Below are 23,989 nucleotides of genomic sequence, written 5' to 3'. Positions count from 1 at the left end.
ATCACTTAGTACAATTCACAGTTCTACATGTCCAAAAAGTAGTAGGAAGAAGCAAAGCTTATTTAATCTTACTCTGTTTCACATCAATTGCAATACATTTGTTCACTTCCTGTATTCCAAATGTACTCTTTGCAAGTTTAAAATACATAGGAAAATGACGTGGTGATATAAAGTAACATAGTGTTGCATGATGATTAATCATGATTAATTAATTTGAAAACTGTGATGAATTTGATTAAAATTTTTAATCATTTGACAGCCCTACTATTTATATGTCTTCACGTTTTTGGGGGGTTTTTTTGCGTAAGAGGCAAAAAGAGGTGATGACGCAACTTTCCACTAGTGCATTTCACTTTAGAGCAATTTTAAGCTATAAAATCGGCCACGAGGTAGCAGGAGTGCATTTGACAAGAGCCCGGCAGGGATCATGTGAATGGAAGAATCATACATGACAGGAAGCAAGAAGTGAGAAAGCGTGGAGGAGTGTAGCGTGCAGTTTACGCATTGTAGGGAAATTATAATGCATGCACACGCACACACATGCACTCACATAGTTCAGTTCCAAATGTGAAAGTTATGCTTGAAATATCTTTTCACAAAAAGCTGGTTTCCTCCCTTTTTTAGTCAGGAGCTGATGTTTTCCTGAAACTTACCTATGCTCTACTGCTGATTACTAAAGAATGGGAAAAGGTAGAAAAAAACTTTTTTTATGATCAAAGACTAGAGTCTAATCTTTCTTTTGGTAGGTTCTATGTTTGTATAGCCATAGAACACAATATTCTGTGTGCCTTGAAAGATCAGTAAAAATCGTCTAAAATGGCCGGTACTGAAAGGGTTGACTTTTGATTGAATGAGTTAAGGACTCCTTCTATGGAAAATGTTGTGAGGGTTGTTTAAGAACCACAGACACTTCCTTGAGTTTGAATAGAGATGGAACATTGACAGACACAAGTGTGTGTGGTATGTCAGATGTTTCAGGTGGTCCACTCTGAGAAGCAGCTGTACGTGCAGGCAGGAAACTGTGTGGAAGCTTGTGAGTGGCTGGATGTCCTGGGCCAAGTCAGCCGCTGTAATGAGTGCCGCCTGGCCACTTTTCACCCATCCAACTACAGCGCTGGAGCCTGGCAGTGCTGCAAAAGCCAAACTAGCAGTGCGCCTGGTTGTAAGCCCTGCACAATGTAAGTGTTTCACCTCAAGCAGAAGAAAACAAATCTACTATTAGCACTGTTATTCAGTACACTGCTCTGCTTTGTTTACGTAACAAACACTCAGGGCATGTTTACGTGAGAACAGTGTTGTAAAAACTGACGTTTTTGGAAAGGTTTGTGTGCAGATGATGTTTTTAAAATGATCCCCAATTACAGAGCTGCAACACATTTTATACATACACATTTTAGAGAAGATGCATTTTCCAGTGCCTATCACTCTTTTTATGCGTACAATAGGTTCCCCTGTTAAATGCCGCTCAGGAAGATGTTAAATATTTGGTAAAACTCTGCCGCTACTTGGTAAAAGAAAGAAAAACGTAGCAATAATATTCAAGAGCAGAAACACACAAGGCAGCTTTCCTCTCACAGTACAAAACATGCATGTTAGGTTAACTGGAGACTATAAATTGTCAATATTTATGAGTGTGAATAGTTGTTTGTCTATAAACACTGGTGAGAAAAAGTGTTTGCCCACTTCCTGATTTATTTTTTTGCATGTTTGTCACACTTAAATGGTTCAGATCATCAATCAAATTAAAATATTAGTCAATGACAAGACAACTGAAAAGGTTATAAAGCCATTTCTAAAGCTTTGGGGCTCCAGCGAATCACAGTGGGAGCTATTATCCACAAATGGTGAAAACATGGAACAGGTGAACCTTCCCAGGAGTGGCCGGCCAACCAAAATGACCTCAAGAGCGACTACTCAAAAGACCCACAACAACATCCAAAGAAGTGCATGCCTCACGTGCCTCAGTTAAGGTCACTGTTCATGACTCCACCATAAGAAAGACACTGGGCAAAAACGGCCTGCATGGCAGAGTTCCAAGACAAAAAACACTACTGAACAAAAAGAACAGTAAGGCTCGTCTCAATTTTGCCAGAAAACATCTTGATGATCCCCAAGACCTTTGGGTAAATACTCTGTGGTCTGACAAGACAAAAGTTTAACTTTTTGGAAGGTGTGTGTTACATCTGGTGTAAAAGTAACGGTGCATTTCAGAAAAAGAACATCATACCAATAGTAAAATATGGTGGTGGTAGTGTGATGGTCTGGAGCCGTTTTGCTGCTTTGGGACTTGGAAGACTTGCTGTGATAAATTGAACCATGAATTCTGCAGTCTACCAAAAAGTCCTGTTCGTGACCTCAAGCTGAGACGAACTTGGGTTCTGCAGCAGGACAATGAGCCAAAACACACCAGCAAGTCCGCCTCCGAATGGCTGAAGAAAAACAAAATGGAGTGGCCTGGTCCAAGTTCTGACCTGAATCACATTGAGATGCAGTGGCATGACCTTAAAAAGGCCCTTCATGCTGGAAAACCCTCCAATGTGGCTGAATTACAACAATTCTGCAAAGATGAGTGGGCCAAAATTCCTCCACAGCGCTGTAAGAGACTCATTGCAAGTTATCTCAAACACTTGATTGCAGTTGTTGCCACTCAGGTCCAACCAGTTATTCGGTTTAGGGGGCAATCACTTTTTCACACCACTGTATATGCCCTGTGATTGACTAGTGACTAGTCCATGGTGTACCCCGCCTCTCACCCAAAGTCAGCCAGGATAGGCTTCAGCTTAGTCGTGATCCTGAACAAGATAGCGCTACAGAAAATGAATGAACAAATGCAAAAGAGAAAATAATACACTCCCACTTCGAACATCAGTACCTCGTTCTTCTAACAAATCCTCACTCAGCTTTGCACTCGTGTTTCAGCATCATGCAGGCCAACCTGCAGCTGGACATCGACTGTGATCGGGAAACTGAGAGGATTTTCTCCCTCCTCTCTGCAAATGATACCAAACTTCAAAACATGGAAGGTCAGTGTTTTTGTCACATCAGTTCAATGTTTAGTCTTTCAGGGGATGTAGCGAGCACCTTTCACAATACAGGGCAACCTTAATGACTTTTGAGACATGTCACATGACTTCCAAAGGGAAATAAATAAGATGAATTAGTTCCAGGGTCAAACTGCTGCCGTGATACTATCTTTATTGACAGTACAGCAGAGTTTGTGGCAGCCAATGCGAACCAAGCCACCGTGATACAACAGTGTGTAGGTACTCTGTTAATAAGAAAGGTAAACATTTCTTTCTGCACATTTTTTTCACTAATGGATGACAACATTGGTTGCACTTCATCAACAAGCTGAGAATTACAGTTTAACAGATTAAATTATATAACTCACAAGTAGTTGTACAAGTATGTAGAGTAACTAATGAACTAAGTTCCAAAGTGTACATCCCTTTGGCATTCAAATTTTGAATGTATATAGGTGTATATATAATGTATATAGGTTACTTCGGGGGTGTGCCAAGTGCGCCCTTGGGGCTCATTTTTTATTGGCCCTCAGCATATTGTAAAAATAAAATAAATGCACTATTAATAAGCTATATTATTAGATATTACACTAATTTCCTTATGTATAACACAAAACAATGATGTTGGTGTTTTGTTCAGATAGATTAGCATATATTAACTAACATATTGGATTGGTTTTAGCTTATTTAATGCACAAAATATCCAAAGTGGTACATTTTCCTGCATGCCTCGCTGGAAAAAAGTTTGGACTCACATAGGTTATGTTTTTTTAATTTTTGGCTCAACTCAAAGCAGTGGAGCCATGAGCAGCCTGGTGTTTTTACAACAGCAGACTAGAATACGAGCAAAGCAGATATACAGTGGAACGTTTGTTTTCAGATGCCCAGGTTTTTGTAGGATTTTGACGAAAGTTATTGCCAAAAATACGTCTCTGTTTTCTGGCGCTGTCTCTGTTATCTTACGGTCAAACAGTACCCAAATAAAGCATCCACGCATTGGTGACTCAGTCTCTGTGAAGAGTAGATCGTGGTTCTTATAGAGTTGTGACGCTGTAGACAGATTCTGTCCAGGGAATCCTCTAGTCATCTTTATTATGTGTGTGAGGGCGGTTTATTTGCTCATAGAACACACAGTGAACAACGAATAACTCTGTCTCCTTTCTTCCTTCTCATAAGCAATGTTCACCAAGTGCTAATAAAGCAAGCGTTCAAGCGCACTGCGTATTTCTGACAGTTCTTTGTGCTTTTTTTGTTATTATTAATGAAAAATAACCCACAATGAAGCCACAAAATGTTGCAAGTGCCAGAAGTTTGATAAAGAAGGTGACAAACACTACTGAATTTAACACAGAAGTCATAGCAAAGTGTGAAGGTAGCATACGTATGTTATAATAGGATTGTAATGTAAAGGTTCCTTAGTTAACTCAGGTTGCATGGGGAATGATTTAACAGAGACACATAATAGACAGTGAGCCGGGCCAGCGTGTGTGTTGATGATTGTACCTGCTGCTGAGGTTTACAACAAAGTTCAAGCGAGCAAGTATACAGCACTAACCGTGCACTCTTTTAAGTTACGTTTGTAACGGACGAGAATGAAATAGTCTGCATGGCTCTTCCATCAATTCCCCCTTCTCCTCCCTCCACTCATCTCCATGTTTGCTAGTCTTCAATAAAGGTAAAAGTCATGTTAAATGTTCATTTATCCATTTGTTTTGGCGTTCATATGTGTTTTGCATTGTTTTCTGCATGTAAAACTCTAATTATCTTTTTTGTAATTTAGTTATTTTTGTTCATTTTTTTCTGTAAGGAAGTAATTGGATTTGGAAAAATTGCTTCAGCTTTTGTACGGTTAAGTTACCATCTGACATTTTGGAACAAATTAATGACAAAAACTGAGTTTCCACTGTACATGATAAAGCGCATGTCTCCTTTACTTAGACGCATGTGCCAGCATGGCAGTGTACCAAGGGCCCCAGCGAGAGCAGGAGGAATACTCCAAGTTCATTATTCAGGAACCCAAAGAGACCTTTCAGACTCTCAAACAGCTCCGAAACATCATGGTGGAGCTTCAGCGGCAGCACGAGGTCAGAGGCGACGCCACAGCGCAGTACGGCAGCTTGTAAGTCCTCGCCACTCAATTCCATCGCACACACTTCACATCTCCTCAGAAAAAGCAGCTTTTTTTTTTTTTTTTTTTTTTTTTGGTCTTTAGAGACAACCCAATAGTGGGAAAAAACCCCTAACCGGGCCAGGCCAGTTCATTGAAGAGAAAACACCAGTGACACAGGTGGATGTCCTCAGGGAGTTCCAGAGAGGAAGCCCTCGCCATGTGTCCCCAAGGAGGTCCTGACTTTTGGGATCCTAACAACAAGTCAACTTGTGTAGGATTTTATGAGGGACGTCCTTTTTTTGGTTTTGTCACCATCTTTACGCAGTATGCCGTCACACCTCCGAGGCCCGCCTCCTCTGACTTTAGGTCCTTTTACGTATAAAGAGCCTCCTTCCTTGTTGTTCACGTCCACATCTGTGTGAGTAGGCTGCTATTTTTATTTTATTCACCCAGTTTTAGGTTTAGGGAGGACCTTTAAGCGGGACCGTCCTGAACACTACTGATGTTTTAGCATCTTTCCCCCTTTGAACAGATGTTTATACTTAAGGAGATAGAAGAAGCCAATCTGCCTTTCTTTGGATGTTCTTTCACATGAAACCCTGAGGGAATAAATCACGCAGAAGCACTTTAATATTTCTCTCAACGAGAAACTGATTACTAGATACTTGGTATCAGCTTTCCCCATTTCGATCAGTTACATGATCATCATTTTGTGTTTTCACCTCCTGTTGATTTTATGATATTTTTTTGACCAAAGACAATTTCATAGCTTTTGACTTGAAAAGCAAAATTTATGTATTTTGAATACAACTATTTTAAAAGTGGAAACAAATTTAATATCTATATATTTGTTTAGAGCATATGTTTTTGATAACATTTTCGTGTCTTGAGGCAGGCAGAGGGCATGGATGCGAGTGCAAATCCTGTCTGTGGCTCATATTGGTACGAGAGCAATTATGAAGGAAATCCAAACTCTTAATCATGGAAATGCAGACAATCTCAGAAATGAACACATTTCTTTGTTCACATTGCTGCTGCAGCATCACTGCCAGAACAGACAAACGTCCATAAAGGGAAACAAATCCTGATATGTAAAAGCACTTTTTGTTTTTCTAAATGCATCCGTGGAAATGAGGCCCAGCTTGTGATTATATTTCTATTTATACGGCATTTCTATTTATACAGAGGTGTCCGAAGTACCCGCGCTCCAGCATTCCACACATCGATACGCCAGTAATAGTCTTTTATGTCCTGTCACTGCTTTTAATCAACCTGAGCTGTGTTGAAAAGAAGAAACTTGAATTTGTAATTAAAACAACAAGTGCGACAATCTTGGCTTAGCCAGTTTTTTTTTTAGCCACTATTTTGAGACTTACTTGTTTTTTTTTGTCTGTGGTCTGTCAGCTATTTCTAACGCACTTCTTGTATATTTAACCCAATTTTCTTAAAAAAAAAATAATAAAAAGAAAAAAGTTATTTGTATGTTTTCTTTTCTTAAATATTGATGTCACATGTTGCCCTGCTGGTACGTCGCATTGTTTACGCTTCTCCAAGGTTTCTGCTTTTTCTTTGTTTTCATGCATTCCTTTGCAAGACAGAACAAAAGGGAATTGTGTAAATGGCATTTCAAACTTGCATTATTGCACATCAATGCTTCTACAGTTTTAAGAAAGTCCTGTAGTTTGTTGTGGTCTCTACTTGGGGGTATACTGCGAAGCAAGTTTAGTGAATAAGCGAGGTGTTAAGAGTGGAAAGCCATGCTTGCCTGTTCAACGAAGGTCGCTCTCTTTTAAAGCAGCTGCTGGATTTGTTATTTTTTTAATGTTCTTCACACTGAAATGTTTCAGATCATCAAACAAATTTAAATAGTAATTCGTGACAATACAACTGGACACAAAATGCAGTTTTTAAATGAAACTTTTTATTTAAGGGAGAAAAAAAGATCCAAACCTACATGGCCCTGTGTGAAAAAGTGATTGCCCCCTAAACCTAATAACTGGTTGGACCTGAGTGGCAACAACTGCAATCAAGCGTTCGAGATAACTTGCAATGAGTCTCTTACAGCGCTGTGGAGGAATTTTGGCCCACACATCTTTGCAGAATTGTTGTAATTCAGCCACATTGGAGGGTTTTCCAGCATGAAGGGCCTTTTTAAGGTCATGTCAGAGCATCTCAGTAAGCTTCAGGTCAGGACTTTGACTAGGCCACTCAAGTCTTTAATTTGTTTTTCTTCAGCCATTCAGAGGTGGGCTTGCTGGTGTGTTTTGGATCATTGTCCTGCTGCAGAACCCAAGTTCATTTCAGCTTGAGGTCACGAACAGATGGCCAGACATTTTCCTTCAGGCCTGCAGTTCTTTGGATGTTGTTGTGGGGTCTTTTGTGACCTTGGATGAGTCATCACTGCGCTCTTGGGGTAATTTGGTTGGCTGGCCACTCCTGGGAAGGTTCACCACTGTTCCATGTTTTCGCCATTTGTGTATAATGGCTCTCACTGTGGTTTGCTGGAGTCCCAAAGCTTTAGAGATGGCTTTATAACCTTTTCCAGACTGATAGACCTCAATTAATCTCGGTTATGTTGTAACAGGGGAGAGCAATCACTTTTCCACAAAGGGCCATGTAGGTTTGGATTTTTTCTCCGTTAATAATAAAACAAGTTTCATTTAAAAACTGTTGTGTTCAGTTGTGTTGTGATTGACTAATATTACAATTTTTGACAACAAAACACTTTTCAAAGGAAAAGATCGCCATAAACACGTCGACACTGCCATCTAGTGGTCACAACGAAGTACAGCATTTTATAATTTAGAGCAGTAAAATATGACAATATAGACATTTCAAAGACGAAAAAAGACAGTTGTTGCTCCAATTTATTCATTTTTCTAAATGGATAAGTGTTAATATGTCAAAATTGTGCAGTGCTGAGTGTTGCTAAATGACTTGTAGGGTATAGAATCAGTGTTAACTTGCTCATTTACATGCTCAGCATTATTCTGCCAGCGGTCCTCCTTCCTCTATTGGCAATGACAGTGTTGCTTTTGGCAATAATAATCTTTTTCAACTCCTCATAACTCTCCATAATAACGAGTTGCTCCTCTTGTGTAAAATATACTGACTGGGATCAATTCGCTTTTGAGAGGAAGTAAAATATTATGACGTCAAATGCCCCCTTTTCTGTGAACGCGCACTGAGCACAAAGCCGAGAACAGCAGTTGACAAAGTAAGTTGATAACCACCGTTGCAGTATCGTTTAACTTTCTTTGGGGAACTTAGATTTTGTTGAGCTGCATCTTGAGCACAAAGCCTGGGTTTGTTGAGCCACTTTCGCAGTATACCCCCTTGGTCTTTCTGTGTCAAAAGTGTATAATAAACATTTTGCCAAAGCTTCTCTTGCTTGTGGAACTTTTTTATGGACCGCCAGAACATTCTAAGAGCAGTGTAGCAATAATAATGATAATATATATTAATAAAGCGTCGGAGCCTAAGGTTGGTAAATTTGTAGTATCGCCCAACCGTAGCAAGAACACGCTACTAGGGGTGAGCCTGATACTTCTAGACCAGAAGCCATTACGGATAAAGCATTTTGGCCGAGCATGAGCATCAAACGAGTAAAGCTCCTCATTATCCGTAATCGTGATGAAGAAAAATCCTCATTGGGTAATCACTTATGTATTCAGTCTTCGCGCTCTGTGATTGGCCAGTCGCACACAGCGACCGCCCCTCCCTAGAGCCAGAGATCATTAAAAAAAAAAAAGTAAATACAGTCTTACAGATCACTTATACATATAGCTGAATAATAAGTAATACATATCGCAACTTCTGATCAATCTGTCAATCCCACCCATTTCCGGTTAAATCACGACCATTTCCGGGTTATGCCCCGCCCACTCCGAGTACAGATACGGATACAGATTATTTAGATGGGTCAACAGACAGATAGTGGTGTACTCCCTCATCCCTACACACTACACTACACGACTTGCACCCTGAACCGTAATAGCGCCCTCTAGAGGCTGCCAATACACATCAAAATGTGTTTTTGGCTGAAATACCCATGACAGATAGACACGTCATCGAGTGGGTTTGTCCACTGCGGTCAATGTCGCCGCCATATTGGATGTGTCAAGGCTGCGCTGTAAATGAATACAAGTAAATGTACTTACTTTCATAACGCGCATTTCTACAAAGAAATTTAAGTTAATGTCTCTCGTTTATACCTTCACACACGCCCTTATATACTTCGGAAACGGGCACCAAAAATTTGAGAAGATCAAACACATTGTTTTTGGTGCCTAACTGTTTTCCAAGCATGTTAGTGCATGTGTGAATGTGTAAACGAGAGGAATGAACTTTCATTTCTTTGTAGAAAGACGCTTTATGAAAGTAATTACATTTACTTGTATTCAATTGTGTCAGAAATTTCACTTCCACCCACCAAAACCCTAATTTAAACATTTGCTTAAAGCTTTACCAGAACCCTTTTTATTTTTGGTTAGAAACACAGCCTTCATCACTGTGCGCCTCTACCATCACTTCCACAACTTATTATATACATGGCCTGTCACAAAAAAAATGCACCGATTATTTTACCAGCTCAACTTTAACAGCACACCTCCATCCAGGGAAACAAAACAATAATAATATACTTGCAAAATTTGATAAAGAGACAATCTTAAAAATACGAACAATGTATTTTTCTCTCCCTTTACCACCAAAAGTAAAATAAATTCATTTTTAAATAACATTTACCCATCGAAAGAGTTTTTGAGACTACGATTTAACATGGAGGACAATGTTTGTACATTCGGTTGTGGTGAAATAGAAACTACACAAAGTGTGTTTTTCTCAATGTTGAAATTTGTATGTTTTTGGACGGATGTTTATACATTAAAACCACCTTTTCCTTCACTCACAAGGGACTTCTGTTGTACTGATATTTTATTTGGTGTGATTCTTTCAAAGAAAAAACAAGGACTGTCGTGTAATACAATATTGTGTCTAGCAAAATTCTTTATTAATAAATCCAAATATTTAAAAACCAAACAATAATCGCGTTTAAAAACGGCTTTAAATTGTATCTGAAATATTTAAAACTGATCAAGACCAAAAATACACAAATAATATACCCAATCTGTCACTCTATCTTGTGAAAAGGCTTAACCTTATTCTCTTTATCTTTGTAATTTGGCTGCCCCGTGTTGGTATGTTTTACACTTGATTGCCACTCTTTTGTTAATAAAGTTCTACTTCAAAAAATAAAAACAAAGAAGAAACTACTAACCACTAACCTTAGATTGTAGCGCCCCCTAATGATGGCGACGATTACGACGTTGGCCTCCTTCGTCCATTTTGGTTTGCTAAGCTAACCCAGATAAATGCGCTAATCGCTGTGGGCCATTGGATCAACAGACATGGACGACGGCGACGAGCTGGGGATAGTTCTCTCTCACAACACCTCCTCTGGCTCGAAGTCCGGTGGGGACAAGATGTTTTCACTTAAAAAGTGGAACGCTGTAGCAATGTGGAGCTGGGATGTCGAGTGTGATACTTGTGCCATTTGCCGGGTGCAAGTGATGGGTGAGTGTGACGCCTAGCGCTAGCTAACTATCCGAGCCGGGTTGTGTTAGCCCTTTAAATGATACCGGGGGCATTTACGGTAAATCTAACTAATTCTGTCATTTACAGATGCTTGTCTCCGGTGTCAGGCGGAAAACAAACAGGAGGACTGTGTTGGTAAGCGACTGCCATCTGCAAAATACTGAAACAACTTGTGTTTAGCGGCTTAACAGCTAATGCAGATAGCCCAATGACCGGTTCATCAGTGAAGTCTAATTCAAAATATATTAGTAGTCGTATGTAATAGAGATGCCCAATATTGGCTTTCCTACCGATATCCGGCATCTGATAAACCAATATTGTCCAGTGCATCATTACGGATATCGACAACAAGCAGTTCTTCCCTCAAGCTAATCGTGTAATGAACACATTATTCTTTTACTGTGATGCTACTGGTTGCATCTCACAAATAAACACCGTTTGTGGAAAAAGTGCCACATTTACTTTTATTTATTTTGTCTCAAAATATCTATTGTTTTAGACCAAAAGTCAAATATTATAACATGTTCTCCTGCACATTTCTATGTGGCACAAACATCTGTATAAGAACAAAATAAATTTAAAAGTATGATACTCTGGACTAATACAATCAGTGAAATGATAAATGGCTCATTGAACTCGCCCTGCTTATTAAATTGCTGCATGAACGCAACCTTACTCGGAGTGGTTCTTCCTGAGGTCTGATATTAGATTAGAAGTATTGAAGGCAGACGCCTTACTCGCCCGTCGCAGAAATAGCGCTTGACAGTCATTGCAAATTGCGTATTCACTAGCGGTGACACGAGACATTCCGTTCACAAGACGCGACGATACACGATATTGGGTCTACGAGAACAAAGACGAGACGGGATTTCAACATTACTTTTAAGGAAAGTACAATGACAAAATACTGTATTTAAAATATATTGCAATCTACTAATTTAATTTCTAACTACGTTACCTTGCATTGCTCCTCACAAGGCTACACTCTTCTGCACTGTGCGTATGCTACCGGCCCCGCCTCCACCCAATGAGACCGTATGACTGACGAAAGGGCTCACTCCATTCATGCCGTCGTTCTATGGAACATACGCGCCGAGGTTCTGAAACCAATGCACAGAGTGAACTCTCTTCCTGCCTGTTTGGAGGCAGGAGGTGAGGAACAGACACGCATGCACGTGGCAATATACTGAGGCTGACAAAATTACCCAATTCATTTTCGTTCACGAGACAGTTTTTTTTTCTGAACGAGAAATCTTGTCATGTTTTAAGCTCTCCTTTTTTTTAATCTTATCTTGAGAGATCTTGTCACAACATCAGATTTTTTTTTAAAGTATCTATCTCGTGAGGTCTTGTGACGCCTTAATATTTCCAATCCAAGGGTGCCGATTGGAAATAATTCCAGACCGCGAACATACTGAGCTGCCTAGCTTGTTGCTCCGGGTAGCAAGGTCCAGTTTGGTGAGCTCTCACTCGCGCGCCAATATCAGTATTAGCAGAAAAACATACCAATATCATGTGATATCTTGTTTTTATGCCAATATCAGCATCCCTGGTATCGAGTTTTTAAAGTGGGGCGAAATATTGTTGACATACTCCAGGAGTAGTCCGTAATCCTTTGAAGAGCACCATAACGGCAACAATAAAGATGTCATTTGTCCCCAAATTAAACCATAACCCACCACAGTGCTGGACATAGTTTGGTCAAATATTGAATTATTACCAGTGCATGTAAACTGGGACTGGAAAAATAGAAGCAAAATATGCTGTCAGTAACCTGATGTAGATGTATGGACTATGACGAGAGCGGACTGGCCTCCCCTTACCATGTCTGGATGTCTCGCTGATCTGAGCTGCAAGAGGATCAGCGGAGGTGTAGGTGGCCTAAACGGGAATCAGTGCTGTGATTCTTTGTGCAAATTGGCCTTTCCTTCTCTTATGGTTTTGCTCTCTTGTGTGTCTTTCAGTCGTCTGGGGAGAGTGTAACCATTCCTTCCATAACTGCTGCATGTCCCTTTGGGTGAAGCAGAACAATCGCTGCCCCCTCTGCCAGCAGGACTGGGTGGTTCAGAGGATCGGTAAATAATCCCTGCCCCAAAGGGAGGTGATTCACAGACTTCACCTGTATGCACCCAAAGGTGGACACACACCTGGCCGTGACCATTGCGACGCCCCGTGCAGAGCCGGTTGCCATTTGATTGCATGTTCCAGTACTCCTAGTGTCAAGAGGCCAGCAGTGAACCCAGTGGATGTCACACACTCGGACTCGTGGCTCACTGATTGATGTGCAAAGACCAAGAGTCACGCAGAGAAAGATGACACCTTGCGGTTTGGTCACATGTTAGCTGTTTAGTTTTGTTTGTGGGGGTGTTTGCCACGTTTCAAATATGTGACTGGATTTTTTTTTGAAATAAAGGTTGCTGAACAAACACTCATGTCCCATCTTTTTTGGTGCAGTTTAGACTGCGTTTCAAAAATAGTATCAATTACAGTGTTTCACACAGGACTGCAATCTATTTGTGGTGGTGGAGGGTCTAGATTATGTCGTCTAATTTACATAATTGGCCATGAAACGTGTATGTAATTTTCATGTATGCTGTGGAAACAAAAAGTGCAACATTCACAAACATTTCAATTATAATCTGCTCATCAGCAACGGACAAAAGGTAGCATCAACTCTATTTGTGGTGGCCCGCCACAAATAATGTATGGGAAACACTGAATTCTTGCTTCAATATATTTTTGAATGGCTTAATTGTCAGCATGATATCCAGTAACTACTGTGCAAATGTCTCAGGCCACCCATAGATGTTTATTTTAATGACCACATGTTATTAGAATATCATTTAACAGCAAGCAGACTGCTACCAAGGCTCAAGTTTTAAAATTTAATATCAATATAATTTCAGGGAAAACACTTTGGGAGTGTATTTGTGTTGGTCCATGTTTGTTAGTTAGCAGACTGCCGCCTGGTTGATGGAGGATGACAAACACGGGTGGTGTATTAGCCCCTTTATCCTCACAAAACTGAATGGCTTCTTTCCCGGTTCATGTGCCATCACTCCTATACATTTTGGTGGAAATTAGTTTGGTATTTTTTGTGTAATCCTGTGATTTACAGTAGTTCCCCATCACTGTGCCCGCACTGCTGTGTCATTGTACGGGGATCTTGCACGGGAGGTGCTGCTGTCACCGCGGCAGCCTAAGCAGGGAAGCCCAGACCTCCCTGTCCTCGGCTACTTTATTCAGAGAACAAAGTCAGAATATTAAGACACAAAAGTTGCAATTTTACGTGAAAAAGCTTGTAACATTATGAGAAAAACGTGTTTCATTTTAGTAGCATGGTGTTTACATCGTAAATAAATGTGTTATTTTTTTTAAAGTTCATAATATTATGATAAACAAACAAAACAAAATAAAGTTGTAATTTTTGGAAAATTAGGTTGGGGAAAAGTTACACTATTATGGGAATAAAGTCATGATATTAAGAAAATGAAATGGATGATTATTTAAGAAGAAAGTTGAAATATTTGGAAAATCATCAGCAAAAATGGGGAAAAAAGAGCAAAGACCTAAGTTCATACTAATAATATGCTTTTCACCTCTTTCACAAAGCTGAGATGCAGTTTTTTCTTGAAATACGTATAACTTCTTTTGCTTTACAAAATGTTAAAGTGGCCCTTGCATCATTTCACCTTTCAGTATGTGGCCCTCGGTGGAAAAGGTTTGAACCCCACGGTATAAAATGTGCCATGTGCTTTGTAATCATAATAACGGTGGATGGGATTTCAGTATATCCATAGACTCATTTGCATATGTTGCTATTTACTCATTAAAAAATACAAACTCCTTGAGCCCAGCCCACTTGTTGCACACAAGCACTTTGCATGTCCTAAAAATAGACACAACTAAAGCCTCTTAAGTTCAAACCGCATAAGTTGCTTTCCCTTAGAGCCAACAAATCCCTGAGCATAGTGGCACTTGCTCAAAGAAGCGTGGCAGCAGGTGATGCAGGTGCTCGGGGGGTACTCTTTTGTGCCTGGACCATGCAAATGAGTGAAGCAGCGCCCCGAGGTCTAATGGGGGCGGTGGGGCCGCCACCATGAGTGAGTCGCTGGTGGAGGAATTAGTGGCCAACACGGCCTACCTCAGGGCTCAGCAGGTTGACCAGAATGCGTTGAGAAAGGAGAGGCGCTCCCTAAGCCTTCCCCGGCCAAAAAGCTGCTCAGCTCTACGGCAGGCCATGGGGACGCAGTACGAGTCCCTGTGTGAGCAGCAGCCCATTGGCAAGAAGTTATTCCGGCAGTTCCTCCTCAACTCTGAGCCCCAGTACTCTGCTGCCTTTGAGTTGCTGGAAGAGCTGGGAGGATTGAGATTTGCTGAAGAGGACACAAGAGCAACAGCCGGGAAGAACCTCATCGCTAAGTTCTGTCAACCGGAGTCCAGGAGTTTTCTGTCTTTCCTCACAGTAGAGACTGCAGAAACGTGCAAGCACTTACCAGTCAAGACCTTGGATGAGACCATGGTGGGCAAGATGAGAGAAGCCACAAGAGACTTCCTGAGGGGAAAACCTTTCTGCCAGTACCTGAGAAGCCCATTCTTTTACAGGTTTCTGCAGTGGAAGGAGTTTGAGAGGCAGAAGATTAGTGACAAAGACTTTTATCAGTTTCGGACATTGGGTAAAGGTGGCTTTGGTGAGGTAGGTGTCACAAGTATCTCCGTAAAGTTGTTGCCTAGAAGACACCACCCTTAGATATACTGTAAATAGGGGTGTTCTATGTTGTAGGTGTGTGCAGTGCAGGTGAAAACGTCAGGACAGATGTACGCCTGCAAGAAGCTGAATAAGAGATGTTTGAAGAAGAAAGGTGGCGAGAGGTTGGCCCTGCAGGAGAAGAGGATCCTGGAGAAGGTTAACAGTCTTTTCATTGTGAACCTGGCCTATGCCTACGACAACGACACCCACTTGTGCCTGGTCATGGACCTGATGACTGGAGGAGACCTCAGGTTCCACATCTACGAGCTCGGAGATAGGGGTATCCGTATGGACCGTGTGGTTTACTACGCAGCTCAGATGACCATGGGCATCCTCCACCTGCACTCTATGAGCATTGTGTATCGGGACCTGAAGCCAGAAAACGTGCTACTCGATGGTCACGGCCAGTGTCGACTCTCTGACCTCGGATTGGCTGTCGAGCTGCCAAAGGCGAACACCATATGCCAAACGGTCAGTGTGGTGACCTAGTCCTTGTCTGACTGGCACTTTCTTACTTTCTTTGTGAAGTTGCAGCTTTGTTTGTGTTGTTGTGTTGCCCACGTCGACAAAGGGGCAGTTTACACGACTAGCATGCAGTTTTTGTGCCATCAGGGCGTCTGATGGTCGAAACATTGTCAGAAGCACTGAACTACATTTACAACTTAAAACGGTCTATTACCTCCATTTAGTGGCTTGTGTCTTGGCTGCGCTCTTTCCAGCATGTGCATGTGTATAGGACTTTTTTCTGCTTGTGTGTGGTGCCATGTCAATGTAATCTGCCCAGGGCCTTCACAATCAGGAGTGCTGGCCCATATCACTTAAACTCTTTTCGTAACGAGGCTGTTGCTTTAATTACTCAGATTACAGATTCGCCGCACTGGGCTAGCTAACAGGCGTACAGCAACATAAATATTTTGCCATCCTGTGATTGGTTGATGTCTAAAAGTCTATACACAACACACAAGTGTAATATTGCACTTAAATGCATTACCACATGAACAGTGCAGCGCTTAAATGAGCCTGTTCCAACACAAAGGAAGGAGACAACCACGGTGGTGGTCGTGATAAAGGATTCCGGCAACTCCAAACCTCTCCACTACAACATCATCTGGAGCAGTTCCGAATCAATATTTATTGAATAACATGACAAAAACGTGAAACAATTGAATAAAATATGTCTACTCACCAGGGACGTCAACATCCCCTCCTCTGTCAGCCACTGTGGGCGTAACTTGGCTTGTCAAACAGCTGTGCTCTGATCAACCAATCAGAGGACGGAAAAATGTTGACGTTATTCTACGCCTGCTGGCTGGCCCTGTGAGGCGATTCTTAAAACTGATTGGTTAAAGAAACAACCCCATTGCTAATAGTGTGTATGGGATGGGCCAGCACTACTAATTCTGAAGGCCTTGGGCAGATTAGATTGACATAGCAACACACAGAAGCTGAAATCTGATTGACCAAAAGCAGATAACATACACGTACACCACTGGAAGCAGTGCAGCCAAGAGACACGCTACAACAGGGGTGTTCAAACGTTTTTCTGAAAAGTCAAAGGCTGTGGGGGCCAATTTTACATTTAGAAAATGTAAAATGCAGAAATGCATGGACGTTTTATATTTAAAGAAAAAAAAACAGCCTGTATCTCACATTTGTGTTTTCAACAACAAAGCACATTATAAGTATGAACATTTTCTCCTAATATTACTTTTTTCCCCCTCGTTTTCCTTTTTTAAAAATTATTTTTACAAATATTTCAACTTGTGTCTCATACATTTTTTCTTGTCATATTATGTGTTTATTGTCATCATATTTTGACTTATTATCATAACATTATAACTTTCACCCAGCATTTTTTTTTTTAAAACGTCAGAGTCAGCACTTGCCGGGAAATGTTGCAAAGACTCTGTAAAGTTTACGTGTTAAATATTTGCTTTGCCAAGAATGGATATTGCTGTGACACAGTTGCAGCAGATGGCACTTTGACGAAAAAAAGGCTCTCTCCATTTGCTAATATTGAATATAAATGAACTTGTCTGATGAGTTTTGACATGTAACTTTAATAACTAAAATAACGTTCGTCCGAGTGAACATTTATCTTCTTGAAACTTGCATCCGTGCGTTCAGGCTGGGACGACCGGTTACATGGCTCCTGAGATCCTGAGGCAGCAGTACTACAGCACATCTGTGGATTGGTGGGCGCTGGGCTGCAGCATCTATGAGATGGTGGCTGCTCGCCTGCCGTTTCGAGACTTCCGTGAAAAGGTGCAGAAGAGCGAGGTGACCCGCCGCACCTTGGAAGATGAGTGCAAGTTTGAACCTAAGAAATTTGACTCCACAACCGCAAACCTCATACGTGGCTTCCTTAAGAAGAAGCCGGAACATCGCCTCGGGTGCCGGTAAGAGCTGCCTGCCCAATTAAAACTTGTTTGATATTCTTCATTTGGTGTGGTGCTACTGCCCCCTTTACTGTCCAACGTTTTCTTTCATTTCTATGCACTCTGGCTCTGCAGCATGTTTCATGATTGCATCGCGGCCTCATACCGCTGCTCTCACTCTCTCTTTTTCAAACCAGCGGCGATGACCCACGAGAGCACCCCTTTTTCAATAGCATTAACTTCCATCGCCTGGAAGCGGGGCTGCTGGAGCCCCCCTGGGTGCCAAAACCCAACGTGGTGTACACCAAAGACGCTGACAACTTCAAGGACACGTCGGAAGTCCTGGACATTGAACTCGATGCCAAGGATGAGAAATTCTTCAAGGAGTTCAGCACTGGCGCAGTATCCATCACGTGGCAGAAGGAGATTATTGACAGCGGCCTATTTGATGAACTCAACAGGCCAGAGCTGAAGGATCATGTGATGGCATGGAAATCAAACACGTGCGTCATTTTGTAAGTGTCCCATTTTACAGTATAAACAAAACTTCACTTGAATACTTGAACCGATGCAGCTGGCCTTAAATGTCCTGGATCCGGCCTGTGAAACACACCAAGTGCCTAATGACACTAATTACACAATTATTCTGATTTGATGCTGGACTCATAATTAGGGATGCTCTGATCTATCGGCCACTGATCAATATCTTCCGATTTCCGTAAGAAAACACGTGATCGGCGTATGCCGATAAACGCCTTTCAAAGCCGATCACAAAAACCGATCGGCGTGCGGTGGCAAATACCACGTCTGCTGTGTCACGTAGGGTTGCCAACAAAATGACGCGTCTTGTATTGAGCTTGACACAGGCTATGCCAATCGATGCCAGCATGTCTGATCACTCCCTTGGCAAACCTTTGTTCGACTAAAAAGTAGTCAATCTTGGCTAATTTTGGATCATTGAGTACGAAAATGATGGTTAAAAATGCTCATTAGTGCTTGTTTTAAAGATACACCACTGAAAAGACCAGAGCTACTCTTGAATCTAGCCTGGCTGTCACTGGCTGTACTTTGCATTGGCGGCAGCTAGCTAGCATCTAGCTAGCGTTATCCGCCTAGCCTCTGGTCTTCGGACTCCAAATGTGCTCTTTCCCACCGTGACATTTTGTTTTTAAAACAAACAAGCAGTGAGGTCAGTTCGCAGCTCGTTTTTGTCCCCGCGGGAAGCCACAAGTGGTACCTCTTTGCCGGGAGCCTTTGGAATTGTCTAACGGTGCCCCTGACCAATAGCACTCATCATAAATACATGGAAACATGTACAGTTAATCCACGTGATTGGTATCGATATCTGCATCGGGATCGGAATGGGCAGCATAACACCCTGATTGGAGCATCCCTAAATCATAACAGAGTATGGCTCTTGCCTTGCTTACAGCTGGAAACCTGCTGGGAAACATGTGTTGTGTACTTTGGCCTCTTTGTGCTTGGACAGCAAGTCTCAACACAGTCACAGTTTCCATGACCTCATTCTTCTTTATTTGGTGTTAACTTATAAACAAGCTACTGCATGGCTTTTTACGGTCGTCCAATTATGGTCGTTTGCGGTCATGTAACTGACTTTCCACCACTAGATGCCGCCAGACACCAAAGAAGTGCACACCTTTGGCGCCACAGTGAAAATGACATAGCGTCTCATTTTCTCAGGGAGACAGTTTGGGATGAAAAAGAACAAATCATTCCATATCCTCGTGTCGTCCGAGTGCACTCAACTACACAACATATGCCAACTACTTACGCTATTCAGTGCAGTATTTATTTCTTAAGTTGCAGCCAAATGATTTGACACAAACCAAGCGTGACCTCGGTGAAGGTCAGCACTGTGGTGCCACTTTGAAAGCTACTAGGTTCCCTTATTGTCAGGATTTATTTGCCTTGACCTGACTTGTGTTTGAACTGCAGGACTGCACTGCAAAAACTCAAATCAAAGCAAGATCTGAAAATCTGAACTCAAGGTCAAAAAGGCTTATTTTTGACTAAAAATGGATGTTTTCTTGCTATGTTTCACCAATTAGCATATCATAAAATAGCAGTTGGGCGAGTAAAATGCTCTTGTTCTGTTCTTGTTACTTTAAGTAAAACAGTCGTCTCTCATAAGTTAATCATGAATCATTGATCATTAATTAATAGATTGTTGCTGTCTCGTGGTTGACTACGGCCTATGATTAGTAAAAAAATATTGAAAGACAAGTCATGGCGTCAGTAATGTTACACTGTAACGTAATGTTACACTGAAGAGACATTACCCAAGCAATGTATTCAGCCATCGCATGTTTGACATGACATAGTGAAAAAAAGTTATCCTCCCATTCCGTGTGGAAGTGGTGAGTTTTTTTTACTTTGTCCTTCTTCCCAGTGGCGGAGCTACGGGGTGGCCAGGGGTGGCCGTGGCCATTCTCTCACAACCCCAGTGGCCACCCCCACGGCTGGGCAACAGTTTTGACAAACGCAGCTCTGTGGTGCAGAACATTAGTTCAGCCTAACCGCCGTTTCCGCTTGGAAGCATTTCACTGCAGCACACAACTTTGCGTGTGGAGGAGCTGTCAGTAAAATCGCGTCTTGCATGAACTGCAAGCGGTAGGTACGTTTTCCATGATTACTTTGGTCGGTTCCGGTTGTTTTCAAAGTTTTCTCACTTTGTTGACTTTGACTTCAATTCTGAAGCGTGATGGGGAGCAGAATCCAGAAACTATGCGTTGAAAACATGTCCTCGGCACACTGCTCAGCTATTAATTGCTCTAGTAGACGGTCCAAAGGCAGTGGCGGAGCTACGGGGTGGCCAGTGGTGGCCGGGGCCACCCCACTGGAGCCAATTAACCACAATAAAAGAGGGACGACTGTACTGATTTAAGTAAGATAAATTGGCCAAGCATAAAAAGTGCCTGGTAAAAAAACAGCAACATATTTTTAATGAAAATAAGCATTTTTGACCTTGATTTTTTTTGCTTGGATTTCAGTTTTTTTATGTGGAAGATGTGGATGCCTTGTTTCTTTTTTTAAATTCATATACAGTGGAACCTCAGTTAGCACACGCTGCAGTTTGCATGTTTTCCGGTTAACATAAAAAGTGTACACCATCGGTTTGAGTACAATATGGCGCACATTATTAATACACTGCATGAGTCCAACTGTGTTCTTAATGTATTTTTATCACAAAACGTCCTTGTCAGCATCCTACTAGCTTGCCACTACATGGAAACCGCAGTTGCCCGTCTATGACACACTCTCAATCATAGGTTGTAGGTTTACATGAATAAAACCATTCTAAATGTATATGAAGGACAAATTAAGGAGATAAATGAACATTTAAAGTTACTTTTACCTTCGCTCTAGACATCATTCTTCCCAAAGATACAATGTGGCAGCAAGATCAACACCGATACCACCTTCCTGTTTTGCTATGAGTTATTTCATTAATTCAAATAGTGTTTCTCACCTTCTTTATCAAATGCTGACCGTTCAGAAACACTGCTGAATTCAAGAAGTAACTCATAGCAAAACAGGAAGGTGGCGTCCGTGTTGATCTCGATGCCACGTTGTGTCTTTGGAAAGAATCACGCGTTCAGTGGAGGTAAAAGTGTCACGCCTGGCGTAGACACTAGTTTTACATTTTGGGTACAGGTTATTATTTGTGGCTTATTTCCTTTCCCTTGTTCATTTTCTGTTTTTGTGTCATCACACAGACCCAGGTGATCTCTAGTTGGGCGGAGCTACAGAACAGGCACAGCTGTGCCTCATTGTCGGTCACTCCTTTTTTAAGCTCACCTGTGGCGACTGGATGGCACTCGGTGATTCCTCGTGGCAGAACCTCCAAGCCAAGATCCGTGCTGCTGCCGTCGGCCATCCAGTCCCGCCTGGTGTTTCCTCACGGCTTTGTGGTAGCTCCGCCTGACCAGCTTTGGTATATTTTTCAGTTACAGTATATCTTATTCCATTTTTCCGCGATGCCCTTTTCTTTTCCGTGGCATCGTAGTTTTTTGTTCCTGAGCTGTTTACACCAGTATTAAAGACTCTTTCTCTCATAACTCGTGTACGCCTCTGCATACTGGGATCCAGACAACTGTCATACAAACCCTCACAGAATCACCGAGTCAATAAGTATGGATCCCGCAGAGGAGAGTCAGGTCCAGATGGCTCTTCGGGCTCATGGCCAGCGCATTAGTGCCCACGAGCAAACGTTGAGTGACTTGACCATGCTGGTGCGCGAGCTGCACGCAAGTATCACGGGAGCCCCGCAGACAGCGGCTGCTGAACCAACGCAGCCCGCAGCAGCAAGCGATACACTTACTGTATCCTCCCATTTCGCTTTCCGTGAGCCCAGCATTCCACACCCAGCAAGGTATGGCGGCGACTTTGGCCAGTGTCAGCTCTTCATACACCAGTGCTCCTTGATCTTCGCCCAACAGCCCCACACGTACGCCACGGACTCCTCTAAAGTGGCATATATGCTCAGCTTGCTCTCCGGTCGTGCCGCCAGTTGGGCCATGGCGATGTGCGAAAGCAAACCGGAACTGTGCTCCAGCTTACCTCTCTTCACGGCAGAATTCCGGAGTGTGTTTGATCACCCCGTAAGGGAACGCGAGGCTGGCGGCCGCCTCCTTACCATACGTCAAGTCGCCGCGTCCGTGGCGGATCACTCAATCTCCTTCCGGATCTTGGCAGCGGAGAGCGGCTGGAATGAGAAGGCTCTGCGGTGTGCCTACTTGGCCAGTCTCAACGCTCGCCTCCAGGATGAATTGGCCGCTCGGGATGAGACCCGCTCCTTGGAGGATCTCATCTCACTCTCCATCCGCCTCGACAACCGCCTGCGGGAGCGCAGCGCACAGCGGAAGGCGGAGCCTCTTCCACCACCCCGGCTTGATTCGGCTCCACAGCTTGGTCTTCGTTCGAACCCGCTGCTTCCACCCTCCAGCGCCGGAACGCCACTAGAAGACGCCGAGGGGGTGGTGCCCATGCAACTCGGAGGTAGTCGTCTGTCGGCGGCGGAGAGGAGCCGTCGCCGAAGGTTGCACCTATGCCTCTACTGCGGGGAGGCGGGCCACAACATCGCAACCTGCCCAGCCCGGCCCACAAGACGTCGTTCGTCGTCCACTGGGGATACGCCTAGGGGAGGAGGACCCCTCCCTCTCACTCAGGCCTCGGCTTCGTCATCCATGGTGGGACGTCTCCAAATAGAAGGTACTCTTTCTTGGCTGGGGGGAACGTGTCCTGTACGGGCACTTATTGACTCGGGGGCTGATGAAAATTTTATTGATTGTGGACTGATTAATTCTATGAATATTCCAGTTTCTAAGATGGATAATGTTAAGAATGTCCGTTCTCTTGATGGGCGCCACCTGGCGAGTATTTCCCACCAGACACACGCGGTCTCGTTGCTGCTTGCGGGTAACCACCACGAGGTAATTAAGTTTTTTGTTATTCCGTCTCGTTCAGCCCCGTTGGTGCTTGGGTTGCCCTGGCTGCAGCGGCATAATCCTACTATAGATTGGTCTATTCTTAAAATTTCTAATTGGTCCACCTTTTGTCATAGTCATTGTCTCCGGGCTGCCTCTTCCCCTGTCAGTGCTGTTAAACCTCCCACCTGTACTCCTCCCGATATGTCATCTGTACCCAGAGAATACCATCATATTAGTGAGGTTTTTTGCAAGATCAAAGCATTTTCTCTTCCCCCCCATCGTCCATACGACTGCGCCATTGATTTGTTGCCGGGATCTCCTCTCCCCTCCTCCCGTTTGTACAATATTTCACAACCTGAACAACATGCACTGGAGGAATATATCTCATCCTCCCTGGCTGCGGGTCATATCCGTCCTTCTTCCTCTCCGCTTGCAGCTGGGTTCTTCTTTGTTAAAAAGAAGGACGGTACTCTACGTCCGTGTATAGATTTCCGCGCCCTCAAAATTACGGTCCGTAATAAATATCCTCTGCCCCTCATCGATTCCGCTTTTACGCCGCTTCATGACGCGGTCATATTTACTAAGCTCGACCTACGCAACGCCTATCATTTGGTGCGGGTACGGAGAGGGGATGAATGGAAGACTGCCTTCAACACACCGTTAGGGCATTTTGAGTATTGCGT

At 42.8% G+C, this 23,989-nt stretch overlaps 3 protein-coding genes across 5 annotated transcripts in view; all 3 read left to right on the top strand.

Moving 5' to 3' along the window:
• Nucleotides 1-8,774, top strand: part of rasa2 (RAS p21 protein activator 2) — a 34,852-nt gene extending 26,078 nt beyond the window's left edge. Inside the window, exons 21-24 of one of the 2 annotated variants that reach the window (XM_054794009.1) lie at nucleotides 970-1,178; nucleotides 2,920-3,023; nucleotides 4,962-5,142; nucleotides 6,319-8,774. In XM_054794009.1, the coding sequence (XP_054649984.1) occupies nucleotides 970-1,178; nucleotides 2,920-3,023; nucleotides 4,962-5,142; nucleotides 6,319-6,370 (546 nt within the window). In that variant the 3' untranslated portion in view covers nucleotides 6,371-8,774. Of the gene's footprint in view, nucleotides 1-969; nucleotides 1,179-2,919; nucleotides 3,024-4,961; nucleotides 5,143-5,235 lie in introns of both variants that reach the window. The other variant, XM_054794010.1, reaches the window with a different exon arrangement.
• Nucleotides 8,775-9,971: 1,197 nt separating this feature from the next.
• On the top strand, nucleotides 9,972-13,172 carry rnf7 (ring finger protein 7). 2 transcript variants are annotated; one of them, XM_054794334.1, is made up of 3 exons: nucleotides 9,972-10,700; nucleotides 10,816-10,863; nucleotides 12,693-12,749. In XM_054794334.1, exons 1-3 carry the CDS (start codon nucleotides 10,542-10,544, stop codon nucleotides 12,747-12,749), a joined length of 264 nt encoding a protein of 87 aa, XP_054650309.1. In that variant the 5' UTR covers nucleotides 9,972-10,541. The 2 variants fall into 2 exon arrangements, with proteins under 2 accessions (XP_054650309.1, XP_054650308.1); XM_054794333.1 differs by having other exon boundaries at nucleotides 10,440-10,707; nucleotides 12,693-13,172.
• A 1,516-nt stretch (nucleotides 13,173-14,688) lies between these two features.
• Nucleotides 14,689-21,737, top strand: grk7b (G protein-coupled receptor kinase 7b). The gene is made up of 5 exons (XM_054794908.1): nucleotides 14,689-15,424; nucleotides 15,512-15,949; nucleotides 17,606-17,877; nucleotides 18,054-18,371; nucleotides 21,594-21,737. The coding sequence occupies exons 1-5, from the start codon at nucleotides 14,828-14,830 to the stop codon at nucleotides 21,601-21,603; spliced, it is 1,635 nt and encodes a 544-aa protein (XP_054650883.1). The 5' UTR covers nucleotides 14,689-14,827; the 3' UTR covers nucleotides 21,604-21,737.
• The last annotated feature ends 2,252 nt before the right edge of the window (nucleotides 21,738-23,989 follow it).

The sequence above is a fragment of the Dunckerocampus dactyliophorus genome, chromosome 12, assembly GCF_027744805.1.
Source record: "Dunckerocampus dactyliophorus isolate RoL2022-P2 chromosome 12, RoL_Ddac_1.1, whole genome shotgun sequence".
NCBI lineage: Eukaryota > Metazoa > Chordata > Actinopteri > Syngnathiformes > Syngnathidae > Dunckerocampus > Dunckerocampus dactyliophorus.
Note: the sequence above shows the minus strand (reverse complement) of the source record. Positions and strands in the feature narration are given on the sequence as shown.